Source organism: Anser brachyrhynchus, assembly GCF_964034855.1.
Source record: "Anser brachyrhynchus genome assembly, chromosome: 1".
NCBI classification, from domain to species: domain Eukaryota; kingdom Metazoa; phylum Chordata; class Aves; order Anseriformes; family Anatidae; genus Anser; species Anser brachyrhynchus.
The window spans coordinates 88,723,712-88,738,023 of NC_137694.1; the positions used below are offsets into that span (position 1 = coordinate 88,723,712).

At 43.2% G+C, this 14,312-nt stretch overlaps 2 protein-coding genes across 3 annotated transcripts in view; one reads left to right on the forward strand and one right to left on the reverse strand.

The window, feature by feature from the left end:
• Positions 1 to 1,338: 1,338 nt before the first annotated feature.
• CREG1 (cellular repressor of E1A stimulated genes 1) lies at positions 1,339 to 9,001 on the reverse strand. 2 transcript variants are annotated; one of them, XM_080586721.1, is made up of 4 exons: positions 8,517 to 9,001; positions 5,826 to 5,945; positions 3,635 to 3,823; positions 1,339 to 3,012 (listed from the first exon to the last, which is right to left on the reverse strand). In XM_080586721.1, the coding sequence occupies exons 1-3, from the start codon at positions 8,787 to 8,789 to the stop codon at positions 3,638 to 3,640; spliced, it is 579 nt and encodes a 192-aa protein (XP_080442847.1). In that variant the 5' UTR covers positions 8,790 to 9,001; the 3' UTR covers positions 1,339 to 3,012; positions 3,635 to 3,637. The 2 variants fall into 2 exon arrangements, with proteins under 2 accessions (XP_080442847.1, XP_080442848.1); XM_080586722.1 differs by having other exon boundaries at positions 3,639 to 3,823; positions 8,517 to 8,962.
• A 127-nt stretch (positions 9,002 to 9,128) lies between these two features.
• RCSD1 (RCSD domain containing 1) overlaps positions 9,129 to 14,312 on the forward strand; it is a 42,060-nt gene continuing 36,876 nt past the window's right edge. The window contains exon 1 of the mRNA XM_080586642.1: positions 9,129 to 9,361. Coding sequence (XP_080442768.1) covers positions 9,264 to 9,361 — 98 coding nt within the window. The 5' untranslated portion in view covers positions 9,129 to 9,263. The remainder of the gene's footprint in view (positions 9,362 to 14,312) is intronic.

Below are 14,312 nucleotides of genomic sequence, written 5' to 3' on the forward strand. Positions count from 1 at the left end.
AGACAGTGACTACATTACTATTTAGAATAAGCTCAGATATGTCAAGCATGCCATGGTAGAGGACACACATGATCAGAAGTCAAAATATTGATACACTTATAGTGGTATTAATTTATTATATTCAGCCTCTTCTATTCTAAACCACAATGTTATTTCTAGATATTAGAAAAAAAAGGAAACACACTCTAAAGTGAATCCTAATACAATGAAGGTAAGCACTGGGAGAAGAAAGAAGAGGAAAAATAGGACAAAAATCTGATGACTTTCTTGAGCTAACATCTTCAGTGATGTTAACATTTACAAACCTATTTCTAAGAGGTAAAAACAGATAGACATTTAGTATGATTTATACCTTAGTCTGCCCTACATTCCACTTCTACTTATAATTTTTTTTTTAGCCAAGTGTTCAAGGAGATACATAGATATAACAACTCCAGATAGTATTTTTCCAATTAACTCTCAAATCCAACTCTGTACACCTAGCTTAACCATTTTGTTTTATGTTACTTTCCAAAAGAAGCATCTGGCTGGAGTCTTTTCAAGTTTCAAATGCAAGGAGATTTGGATGATCTAAAAATCGATCCAACAAAACTCAGGAGTTATAAAACTATTTCAGACTAATTGTTACCAAAAAAAACAACAAACAAAAACCTGCTGTCCAAATCAGAAAATACAGGGGAACTTGTACAAATGGGAACTTCAAATCTGAAAAGATAATCAACACAGGAGGAAAAAAAAAAAAGATATATACCAAACCCTTAATTAAATTAAAGTGATTCTTTTAACAGTGTGAATACAGTTTTGCATTAGACAGTGATCTGTTTTTGTTAGCAATTAAAAGAACAGTGAAAAGCCTAATTTGAAAACAGTACCCTAAGTTTTGAATTACAAGAAACAAGTTTGTAGCATACCTTGTACTAACACATGTATATAGTAACAAGACCTATTTATGTTTGTATAAAGCAGAAGATAAAAAAGAACAGCTTTAAGTTAGATCAGATTTGAGAAAAAGAAAATATTGGTAAAAAGCTAACCGATGCAGTCATTCACAAAATAGAAGCCTTAGCCAAAGAAATAGTCAAATAAGACTTCCTTGTCTTCATTTTCACAAAATCCACTGTTATTATTTTATGATTTATTTCACAGTACTAGATGCAAAAAAGAAAAGTGAAACAAAGATGCTTATTTCAACCAAGAAAGGAAAGCCAGGCATACTCTAGCAAGCATAAAAGACTTCAGAACGACCATAAAGCAAGAACCCAAAAGTGTGCGCTTGTGTGAAAGAGAGTGTGAAGGAGAGAAATATTCTTGAATGTGCAATAAATAAAACCAACACCATTTGTCATAAAAATAGTTTAATTTCGCCAAAAGCCCAGTATCATCAATCTCGTACATCAGAATTTATGGAGTTACAGGTAATACACGCCGGTGTCCCCATGGAAAGGATCAAGTCCATACCATAGGATCACTTGAGTTTCCACACTTTTCATTAATGAAAATAACCTTATATAAAAATATTTCCAATATCTTATTTAATTTCAGTGTTACCTATTCAACATAAATTGTTTCCATGTTCTAATTTTGAACTATTCTAAATAGTAGCACAGAATGTGTTCAATATAGTAAAAAGTACCTTTTTTCCCCTTGCAGAGAAGGAAAACTTTGTAAGCTCTTTCAAAAAGGCTTTCATAAATCTTTCCAGTACTTGAGATAAGTAGCAGTATAATGATGACATTAAGATGTAGAGATGATTTGATCTGTCAAAATCCACTGTTCTACAATGTGGATCTGCCTTTAAGGACACTAAGTTTTCACATTCTTTACTCTGTCAAGTAGATGATTTTACCACAGGCAAATCTAACTTAATTGTTCATAATTGCTTTTGGATATTTGTGAACTTAGCACTTGGGAGATGTGACAGAACATAAAGAGGCGTTAATTTTTTTTTCATGGTTGTGTGGGGCTTATTTTAAGAAACAGAGAATTAATTTTCCACACCTTTCGTTAATTTTCATTCTCTGCAGCTGCTGAATCATCTGTGTTATACTGTACTAGTTTCCTTCTCACTTCTGGGTTACAGACTTAAAATTGTTGCATAAGGCTTCCAAAGAAACAAAATCTGCTCAGTTCTACTGCTGAAGGTAGTAAAAGCTGTTATACTGCCATTTGATCAGATTAAGAAAGCTGAAGATTTCAAAATCCAAATCAGTAACCAATTTCTTTTTACATCAATCTCATTGAACTTACAAGCCACTACTCTTGATATACTGAAGTCAGATATTTTCGTTATCTCTACTACTAACACTTCTTTTAAAGTCAGGGCACATAACCACTACCAGCCAAAGACTTACCAAGAACTTATCAAAAGCCTGAGGTACATGTACTGTTGGCATAAACGCAATCATATTTGATAGCACTTTCAATACAAGTAGCAAAACAGAAAAACGGCTCAAATTGTGAGTGTATATGTGCACGAAAAAAAATTCTTACAGAATTCAGAACTCAACGTATCATTCATCACTGCAACACAAACAATGCTTTCCTTTCCACAGTCAGCTGAGCCATCCTGTAGTACTTTGCCATAAAGATCTAAAATAAACTGGTATTAAAAATAGAATAAAACTGGAGAGTGCCTGCAAACAGATATGATTTAACTAAGGCACTGGAAGCATAAAACTGGACTAATTCTTTAGTTTGCAGTAAACACAGCCTTTCTAAATGCAGACCGTCAAGAGACGGATAAGAACTTCCCAGATTCATGTCTAATGAATACAATTTACTTACGGCTTATGCACAAAGGATTTTGAGTATGACATGATTCAACCTGTGCTAGATAGGGCAAATTCACATTTGCTTCAGAAGGGTTACGCAAGCTCATTAACAATGCAAGGTGTTTGATTTTTTGCATTATTAATTCAGCTCTGCAACACGTAGGAAAAAGAAGTATCTCATGAAACAGTCATCCAAAGTACTTCATTTGTACTATCACCATCACCAAGGATCTTCCTCTACCTACAAGGAGTAAGAATAAGAATGAAATTGTATGTGTGTTTGTAGACCATGCTAAGATATATCTGAAAGCTTTGAAGACTTAGTTTTATGTGGACAATAAAACATAATTTCTTTATGCTTCAGTATCATGATGAAAGATTCAAAAGCAATTTTTGGGGAAAAAAATATTACATAACATTGCTGCAATCCCATTGATTATATTTGTATAAAGCAGAAGATAACAAAAGAACAGCTTTAAGTTAGATCAGACTCTTCATAAATACTGAAGTCTCGCTATGTTTAACTATTAGACCAAAACATAATCTGCAATTAATCCAAATAAAGGACAACAATTGTTCTCACTCTGCAGGAGTCCTTCCTCCCAAGAAACTGTATTTTAGCTGAAGTACAAGATAGTTATCCATAGAGATTTACTTATAGATATTATACTTTATATCGTTAAGTAGGTGGGTCCCCTATTCAAACTTATTTTGTGATTTCAGATACTGCATCCAGTAGACTACTTAGGGAAAAAGACATAAACGTATGTAAAAAACAGAGACAGGTAATATACACTGTTAATACTAAGGAAAAGTTTTACAGCTTCCAAATATAATGAGTTAAGCATGCAAAACATATGTACTTACTAAGGCTTGACGCTGTAATACTCTTCTGGCGTCACAATTTTCAATCCACCAAAGTAGTCCAGTACCCAAATATTGGTGATGTTGAATTTGGCAAAGAACCAATTGTGATCCTTAGGCCAACTTTCCATTTCAGGGTGCCGACTGAATAACGCTTTTTTCGCTATGGCCGCTTCTGAATCATTCACCTGAACAATAGCCAGCAAAATACTACATTAAGATACAGTCATATGGAAGACAAATGTTAACTAAAACACACTGCTGACTGCAGTGTACTCTTTTCAGTTCAGCCACACTTTACCCCAAAGGGCTCGTTACTGTGGCAGAGTCCACTTATCTTCAGAGTGCTGTACAACTGTACATGAGAGAGGCAAACACTCCATGGTAGTTGCTTTTAATATTAAATCAAAAGGGTGCTTTTAAAGTAAAAGCACGAGGAAGAAAGTACTTCATCAACATAAGAATAAGTCTTCTGTTCTCTGTTTAGAGAGAGAGATGCAGGCTGGCAGCTTTAGAAGCAGCATTGATTCTGTTCTAATACAAAAACTAGATCCAACCTGACACTGACTTGTTTGAAGAAGACTGGATAAAACTACACCTTACGCTGATGATGAAAAAATTCTTCATTGTACAGATTAAAATTATCCAAGTCCACAGAACATGTATTAAAGGATCTTAGATACTTGAAGCTAGAGGGACAATGAGTAAACAGCAGAATAATGAGGAACAAAGCTTCGCTTTTAATTATTAAGACGCACAAAATTATTTTGGCATGTGTAAGATGTCAGGTTTTTCAGTGGGAAAGTAAATAATGATGCTAACTATCCAATTATGGAGACTGAAACCTTAATTTGGAATTGTTTCTTGAAATGTCTTTTGAATTCAAACTTCCATACATAACTTGGAATTGTATTCTTGGAGGTGATTTTTTTCCCATTTTCCATATTCTTCAACATTAAAGTGTGCACAACTTGATCAGACAAACAAAAGCCAAGGAAAAAAAATGGCTTTGTTGTTATTACTTAGGCAGGAATGGTATCCAATTAAGAATAAAAACTGAGTAACAGCCTAAAGCCATGGCTAGAAAATGTTTTGTGCTAGATCCTAATACTGGTAGATTTAACTTGATATGTTTATATTCCATTATAAGTTTGATTCTTCACATCAGTAAGCAGCAAAAACATACAGCATGATCTTGGATGCTATTTGGAAAAGCACAAAAGGGAGAAGTATGGATTCTCGCTGCATTTTTTTAGGTGTAATTTTGCCTCCTCTGCCCCTGCTTCGCAAAGAGACACTAACAAATCAAATAGTGTTCATGTGCATTTAAACATATATACATGCATGTAAAATGAAATAACAGAATCTACAAGAGAATGGGATCTGAAATGTGTGACTACTTAATATACTATGTGCAAATTTTTAAAGGGTTAAATCAACTAGTTAAGAGTTCTGGACATGGTACAAGAGGAACTAATTAAAATAATTTCAGTACTGATGATAAACTCATGAAAGCAATTAAAGGATTGACGGAGTGTAATGTACAAATACAGGAGGTGTGAAAACACCGAGTAAGAATTCAGGCTATCATATAAGAGAAAATAATGATAATTAGACCTCATCCTCAATAGTGGGATTAAGATCTTCAACAAACAACACATGCAGTTCTAAATTCCTTCTATGGGACACCAAGGTACCGGTGCAAGAAAGAATACTGCCGTGGCAGCAACATTGCCAGGTGATACAATAAACTTTTTCTATGTCTAATGCCTGTAACTTTATAGCGTGGATTAATATTAACTTCAATAAAATTTTGGACATGCATATGTCAGACTGGATGGGCCAAATAACTTAACTGAGCAAGATATGAAAAAGCCTTCACGCTTCACTCACAAGAGAATTGTCTTGGACTTTTCAGTTTCAAAACTGGTCTAGGGGAAGTAGGATGATTTTCTTCATTGCAATATTGTCCTCTCAAGATCATTGCTAAAGACATGCCAACACTGCTCCTGCAGATACCAACTGGTTACTTGGCTTTCCTCACACAAGCTATGAGATAGCCTTCTGGTATCATGGCACATGACATTCCTTCATAATCTTCTGCACGGAAATGCTAAGAGCTCTTCTCCATCCACTATGCAACCCTGTTCAATGCGCAGTCTTGCCCAGCATCAACTTTCAGCTGCTTACCTTTACAACACTCCCACAGAAGATTATGTGGGCACAGAGGGGGTTCTGGGGATCATATTTGTGCTTCTTGCAGTAAGGAGTCTGTGCCAAAGACACAGTTAAGGAGGCATTTGAATTGACCTGAAATACAAATGATAAGAGATTTATGTACCTTTGCGAGGAAAAAAAGTTATACTATGTTTTCAGCTTTTGGTGCTTCATTCAATTCAGAATTACTGGTAAAAAGAACAAAGCTGTGATCATCTTTTCCTAGTTATATCTGAAAGCTGACTTAGATGAACATTTTAGAAGTCTGCTGACATCTGTTAGCATAAAATGGAAATCTCACAGAACAGCACTCCTTAAAACTCTGAATTCCGTTTATGATCCAACGGACATAACAGGACAGTACACAGAAGACAAGATGATACAACGAAATTCATTAAGTGGAAGGACAAATGGTTACTGAAAGGTAACCAAATGGGTTTCACAGCTGTTGCTGAAATCCATTACAACCAAATTTTAAAAGAAAACACAAGCCCCCTGGCTGACCCCAAACTGGTCAGCTCTTTTGAAGTTTAAGGTGAATATTAAAAATTAGGTTTAAAAAACCCTCAGTATTTAAGTAAGACACCTAACTCGAAGAATCAAGGAACCTGTATCTGACTGTTTTTCTAAAATGAATGTAGTGAGGACAGCTAGAAAAGTTGTGCAAAACAGGATTGCCTACTGCAGAATACCACGTGGTAAAGTTCATTTTGTCCCAGCAAAGACAGTTTGCATGCTTTGGGAAATTTCATTATAAGATCTCATCTCAAAAACAAACAAAACAAGCAGACAAAGCCCACACGGCAGAACGTCACTTAAGTGCTATGCAGTGCATGACCGAACTTAGGAAACAGGAGCCACCACCTGACTCACAGCACAGATAGGAAGTTGCTCAATGACAAAAACTGCTGATTCATGATTATTCAGCACTATCTCTTATCAGATGTCTCCCTCCACGTGACAGTTGAAGTCAAATCTTTCTGCCCTACAGCCACTGAATAAAAGATCTGTTGGGGAACTTTCTGAAGGAAATGGTTCATTAACAGTTTATGTCATCATTTTCAAGTTCCTCTGAAACCTAAGGGTTGTAGGTATGGCAGATGAGATACTGTGCAAGAGAACAATATGTTTTCTACACCACTTAATTACATAATTAAACTACTTTAATGTGCCAAAGTAACGAGAGGGACAGGAAACAAACAAAAAAGGTTAAGGGAAAAACAAAGTCTGAAATGTTCTTACCATTTAAGTTTTGTGTTTGTTTTACTAATGCTGTAAGAGTTACTAGAACAAAAAGGTTCTCTTTATTAAAGGATTCTTATGGTCACTGTTTCTGAGCCTTTTCAGTCAGCTCTCTCTTGGCCCCAGCCCAGCAGAAGAGTTGCAACAAGGCCAATTACGCACACGCAGAACCTTGGCATGGCAGCGTGTTGTCTTCTGGTGTGCACTTGACCTTCCAGTGATTACTATTCTTTCAGCACTCTGTGCAAGAGTCCACTTTGCTCAAGACCCACACAGCCAACTTGCTGTTCTCCAGACATTTTTACATTGTTTTGTTAATTTCTCCTTCTCTAAGTGCTCTGTGGCCCCTCATCTCTCCACTCAGCACTTCCTGAAGCATCAGCTTCCTCCTCTGCCAGGGCTCTGCTTCGATATCGTCCAGACCATGATCAGCAGGGACTCTGCAGGACTATGGGGTGTCTACACAGAATGGCTGAGGTTGGAAAGGACCTCTGAGGATCACCTAGTGCAACGTCCTGCCAAGCACGATCACCTAGAGCATGCTGCGCAGGATGGCATCCTGGCAGGTTTTGAATATCTCCAGAGAAGAGACTCCATAGCCTCTCCGGGCAGCCTGTCCCAGTGCTCTGTCACCCTCACAGTACTAGGGTACTGTACCTTACTTTGGGACTGCCTTGACCCTAGAACTGCTCCTCCTGGCCCTCTCACCCAAGTTCCTGAAATCCTCTTCTTTTCACCCCCAAATGTGCTCTGATCGAGTTTTTCACTGTGAAACCTCACCATGAAAGAAGAGTCATTGGGAACCCAGTTCCCATTCCCATTTTATTGCTGCACAGAAAGCCGCCTGCGCTCATCCCCTGAACAAAGTGAAGGCCCCGTGCCGCCAGCTGGAGGCCGGCGCCTGGCCCTACCGCGGCGCACCGCTTTAGGGTCCGGTGTTCAAGGGCTTAGAGTCGTCCTCACAGAAGAGGCAGGGAACACCCATCTAGCACATGGCACTGCTTTCAGAAAACGCTGAAATAACCCTGAGTCCTACTGAAGAGAATCCAACTGCTGCCTGCCACTGAGATGAACAGGATTTTGGAGGTGAACCTTGAAAAAAATGGGCACTGCATTGGCAGCTTGTGTGCCTGAAAACTTCATTTTTAGGGGGCCTAAATATATATATATGAGCCTATATACATATATTTACATACATGAACCTACATATATATTTACATACACGAACATGTATATTTACATTCATGAACCTATATGTATGAACCTATATATGAACCTCTCTATATATTTAGATATATGAACCTATATATATATTTTTTTTATTACTTTTATTGGGCTACCTATGTATATATATATACACATAGCGCATACATCCGCGTATATCTGCGGCTGCGCTGCCCCAGCCGCCCCCCGGCCGCTCACCCGCAGGTCCCTGACGGAGATCTCCATGTCGGTGAGGTAGAGGTAGGGGACGCCGCTGCCGCCGCCGGGCCCGCGCACGCCGTCGCTGAGGGAGAAGACGTTGGCGAAGGGGTGGCCGCGCAGCCCGTCCTGCGCCGACAGCGTGGCCAGCGCGCCCCAGTCGCAGCTGTGCAGCACCACGCGCGCCACGCGCGCCGCCTCCTCCGGCGGCGGCAGCGCCCCGCGGGCCGCCAGCGCGGCCGCGCACAGCAGCAGCAGCGGCACCGCCACCATCGCCGCAACCCGCCCCGACCGTCCCGCAGCCGCCGCTGGCCGGGCGCTGCAGCCCCCCGGGCCTCACGCCCCGCTCTGCTCTCCGCCAATCGGAGGCGAGCCGTAAGATCTTCAGCCAATGAGGGCTGCCGGGAGGCGGGGATAAGCCCAGCGGGGTGCGGGGGTTGTAAACAGCTCTGACAGCCCCGGCTCGCCGTCCAGGAGGAGAGGCGGCGGGGGGCGGGGCCGCTGGGAAGCGGGCAGCCAATGAGAGGCCTCTCCGGGAAACTCTCTGCCAATCACGTCTCACCGCTGGCGGGAGGGGAGGGAAGCCGTTCCCGCCCATCACGTGACGGGCGGGTGAGAGGCTCGCGCCCGGCTCGGCCGTTGGGCGGTGACTGGAGCCAACGGCTGCCGTGAGGCGGCTGAGGCAGGGCGGCGCTGCCCGGCCCCGCCACACAGCCACGGACAGGGCTCAGCGCTCCGGCTCCGGGCATGGCGGCAGCTAGCCTAAGGTGCTGCCCCTCGGTCTGGCCCGGGGCGCCCGGTCAGGTCCAGAGGGTGTTCGTCTGTCCTGCCGTCTCCGGGCACAGGTAACTTCACGTCAGGAGCTGGTGCAGTGTGGCGACAGATGTCTGTGTCCTGCCTTCCTTCAGGAAAAAAACATGTTTAAGTACACTAAGGGAGGGCTCTCTGAAACTAGCTCGGACTGTAGAGCTTGTGGGAGCATTTGTGTTGCTCACATGAATAAATAGTGAGGTACGCCTCATTTTATTTGTTATCTTGTGCTCAGTCACAAGATAAAGGTTTGTATAAAGAAATAATTGGGATAATAATAAGACATGATTCAACTTTTCCTGAAAGATGGGAGATTGCCATCTGACAGCTTGATGGGTCAGTTGCTAGCTCAATATCCAGCTGCATGCAAAGGTGAATTTCAGTCTAAAAACATTCAGGTCACAAAATATTCTATGCTGATGGAATTTATTAAAGAACAGCCTTATGTAAGAGAGAGGCAGAGCCCTCCTGCAAAGACTGCGGAAGCTTCACCTTTGAAAAGGATTTTCTCCAAGATTTATGTCTGCGATATGATCACTTCAACACCCGAAAGTTCTTCTAGTCAAACCCCCAAAAGCCATATTGAAATAGGCAGACTTTTGATTTCCCAGGAGATATGCCAAGAGTTTTACTTCATCTTTACTTGTTTTAATGGAAATGCTCATACGTTACAGAGGTAGAGTCCCCCATGGCCCTTCTGGAGTCCTTTTTCTTTGCCTGATAAACGTCCAGGTCCAGACCATGATGGTACTCAACCCTTCATCTGGGGCAGGTTACATGCTTACAAGAGGCACTTCAGGGCTCTAACCATGGCTTCTTTCCCATCACACAACCAGTGCTTCTCAGGTGACATCTGTCCCCAGGTGCCCCATCATACAGCACGTGCATATCGTGGCATTGGCCGAGGCTGTGAGGCTCTTGAGAAAAAGGATCCGGCCATGGTCTGCCAGGTGGATTCAACTGAAAGGCCTCTGGGAGTGCCAGGCTGTTTGCCACGAGTCATTTTGTTGGGCCGAATTCAGGAAAGCCATCTCTTCTCGAGGAAAAATACACCATGGACCCATTCTCTACCGTTTATGTACCGTCCTGTAGTTGTGTACAGGCAGACTGAAATTTCCTACAATATTCCGCTTGTTTCCGGAGAGCAGGAACAGAGCCTGGCTTTCCCTCTGGGGCCACCAAAACACAGCCTTCCACTGCTGCCCTCTCCTGGCAATGCTCGGGAGAAACCTGCTTTGTTTCAACTGAAAGGCAAAAAAAACAACAAACCACCAAAACCCGTTGCGCTCAACCCGTTACGTGCAGCCACGTAGCTTGGGTAGGTAGCGGACCTTGCAGGGAGCACCTGCTCCAGCAGCACCGGTAGTAAAAGCGTGCTTGCCTGTGATATAGGACAAGTTACATCTCGGGGCAAAGTTATCTCTCAGGAGAAAATAGGCCAGGAAAAGGAGTGAGGTGTAAGAGAAAAAGAGGCCGTGTGAAAAGTTGCCTTTATATATATAGGTTTATGGACTATATCGAGGTGAGGGGCAGGAGTGGAAAGTGTTGAAGGGAAACAGGCAGCAACTGTTGTGCAGAAGTGAAAAGAGTAAGGAAGAGAGGGGCAAAGTTGGTCTAGAAGAAAAGTTGGTCTAGAAGAAATGGTTTAGGAACAAGAAGGGTTTGAGGAAGACAAACTGCAACAAACTTTTCATTTTGATAGCTGAAACAGACATTGCTTCCTCTTTCCTCTCCCCAACATACACGTATGCATACACAGAAACACTTCTTTCTCTTCATTTTCACAGCAGTCCTGCCCTCGGAACCAGGGGGAGCAGGGCAGTATTTTCCAGCTGCAGCCAAAGGGACGGGCGGTGGGGTGAGGATGGTGCATGGGGGATCTTACTGGGGAGCAGGAGAGTGTGATACAGAGCAGATAGGAGGTGGTTGGTGGGGTCAGTACAGGAGAGAAGGGATGCCATGGAAGTAAGAAGGGATAGAAAGGAAAGAATATGAAGGAGATGAGGGAAAGAGAAATGTCAGTTCCTTTTTTTTTCAGTTCCCCTTTTTTTTTTTTTTTAAAGCGGGAACAGTCAACACAGAAAGGGGGAACGCTTTTAAGTTAAGGAGTTTAAATTCATTAGCTGGAGGTATTTACTGAACGTGGCTATCTGTCCTTCACCAGGAAGGGTGCGTATGACCGGATTTGTGATTTTGTTACCCAAACAATACCACCACATCTGCAATTTCTTCCTCTCCACCCTCTCCCTCTGCGGCCTTGCAGCGCTCCCGCAGCCTTCCCCGGCAGCAGCCGCCAAGGGGTGCTGCTGCCCAGCCTTGCTCCCTGCGGCTGCAGGAGCCTCCCGGAGCACACCTGCTCGCAGTACTCTTGGAGGATTTGGGCTGAGCCCAGTGGGAGTTCAGCGCTGAACAGGATTTATTGAGGCAAATACCATCGGCTCTCTGATAAAAGAGAGCAGATTTGTTGAGTACTCTCCACTGTGGGCAGTGCACACAGGCATCTAGGCTGTCTCACACACTGCGCTGAATGAAGGGGCTTGTACTGGCCCTGTTCTTGCATGAGTAGTGCTGGGCCAACCTGCAGGGTGAGGGATACAGACTTTAATCCTTTCAGCTTGCTCTGAAGCAGTGTGTTATCTGAATTAAATCTCCAGGCCCCTCTCACTTCCCCAGCTAGATCTCAGAGAAAGGAGAAGGATTCTTTCTGTTGTGGTGCAATGAGTCTAGGGGTTTCCAGGATCCTTGCATAACAAGGCCAGGAAAGTATTGCTAGCCACTAGTTCTCCTTTTCAACTTATGTTTTATTTACATTGCCAAAACAATAAACATACAGTAACATCTTACCGTAGATTGAGCCTGTTTACTCCCTCCAGGTGTTGGCCAGTTAGTGGAACGATCTCAATTTCAGTGTAGCTTAGCTTGGAGACTGAATTTGGGGGCCATATCTCTGGAGACGGTGTATTTTAGCCAGAAAGTCAGCAAGGTCTCCATCCTGTCTGGTGTGTCATCATGCTCTGGCTGCCCTCTTCATAGTTGCTTTTGCCCCAAGCCAGCTCTCTTCAGATAGCGTGGTTCTTTGTTGGGCTGGGCAGGTTTTCTCTTCAGACACACAGTCTAGCTGCGAGCTGGGCCAGGCTTCCTGTCTAGATCCTGCAGTCTGTCCATGAACAGAAACCTTCCTTTGTCCAGATAACGCTTGTGGGCTATGCAGTCTGGCTCTGCACAGTGCTTGATTTGTGAGCCAGGCCAGCTCTCCGCACCCAGATGACAGCCAGAGTGATTAAAGTCACTCGCCGCCGCTTTTGACAGAAGGGGCTGACCTCTGAATCAGCTCTGGCAAAAGCTGAAGTGCTCAGGGCTTTGGAGTGCCAACACTGGGTGCCACATGAGACCCACCATGCAAATTGCTTCTAAAACTGGAGGTTAGTTATCAGCTTGAGGAGATACCAGCCCTGTCAAGCAATGCAGTACAACTACTATTAAGAAACTTCACACAACACAGAACGTTGCTGAACGTTAGAAGGTGTTGCATGCTTGCGCATGATGCATTTATTTGTTCTTCTCCTCAAAGTTCCCAAATTAAGTTGCTTGGGAATTTAGTTTCTGCCCCGTTCATCTATAGATTTTTTTAAAAGAAAGGTGAAATGGATGTAGAACGGGCCTGGGATTCAGCTAAAAGTCAGTTTACATTTTTACAACCACCACAGACAATGGCAGAGTAAGCTTCCTCTGCACATAACCTGTTAGGGAGCAGAAATGTTCATTGTTCAGTCAGAAGATCTTGCTGCTCAGTCAGGGCTTGGGCTGCATGCTGAGGAAGCTGTTGAGAGGGCCAGCTGCGACACTGCTTTCTGCGATGCTTGGGGATGTGTAGGACTGGCCTGGGAAAGATGTAGTCAAAACCATGGCTGTATCCAGCACGGCTCCCAGGGACTGTGTCCACAACCACACTCCGATCGTAACCTTGTGTTTCTGTTAGGTCTTGTTGCACATTAAAACTAGGAACTGGTAGAGGAGCCCTTCAGGCTAGAGACTGGCAGCGGCTGATGCTGATGATGTTTGTCACGGTATTAATATAAAGGGGGTGCAGCCATGCCTCACAGTACCCCAGTTCACTTTGTTCTCCGAAGTCAAGTGGATCAGCCATGAAAGCAGAGCTCTCCCAAGAAATTCAAGTGCTGCTAGAGGTGACTCTAGCTACCTGTACACCACCCGCCAGTCCTAGGTGGCCTGGTATAAATGAGGGTGGTGTACATCACTGTGGTCGTGTTCCTAAGAGCACAGCCACTGTAGCAAGGCCTAGTAGGTGAAATGCTCCCTGTACAATACAGTATTTTTTTTAAGTTTCCTCTGTTTAGGTGAAGAAGCCTGGTTAATCTGCACAGAACCATGGCGCTAGCACACAGACGCAGCCTGGCAATCAGGAACATGTGAAATGATTCAACTGTTTCAGTTAGTGTCAATCAGCTACTTTTTTATGTGGCCAGTGCACAGCACACACACAGTCTTGCGCTCCCTGCCTAGTACAGCTTAGCAAGAAACCTGTAGAGCCACGTCCCTTCATGTAATTCAAGCATCTTTGGTAATGGGGCTTGCCCAGTCACATCAGTTCCCAGGCGAGCCCGGTGCCTGGCACGTGAGCCTTTGTGTGTGCGCGCGTGGTCGCACGTGAGCGTGTGTGTGTGTGTTCTCAGATGTGCTTCACTGCAGCTGCAGAACTAGAGCAAAAAATGTCGATAGTACAAAGCGTTCCAACTGACTTCATTTCCTGCTGATAACTCCCTGAAGAGGAGGGTGAGGCTGAGCGTTTGGAGCGTTAGCTTAATGCTGAGGGGCGAGGGGAGGGTAAGCAGGAGCAGATACTTCAGAATGCAGTTAGCAGAACAACGGGGTTCAAAAAGCAAGTTTCCCAGAGAAAATGTTGTTCACGTTCACTTTCTGCAAGCTTGCCTCTGTCAGAGGAGCTGATGTATAAACCCAGCCCAA

Bases quoted from the DNA above. Each gene is read 5' to 3' on its own strand.
- CREG1 (XM_080586721.1), bottom strand. From the start codon at position 8,789: ATGGTGGCGGTGCCGCTGCTGCTGCTGTGCGCGGCCGCGCTGGCGGCC. The intron at 5,946-8,516 runs GTGAGCGGCCGG...TTTGTATTTCAG, and splicing joins TCTCCGTCAGGGACCTGCGG to GTCAATTCAAATGCCTCCTT. The intron at 3,824-5,825 runs GTAAGCAGCTGA...GCTATTGTTCAG, and splicing joins TCTGTGGGAGTGTTGTAAAG to GTGAATGATTCAGAAGCGGC.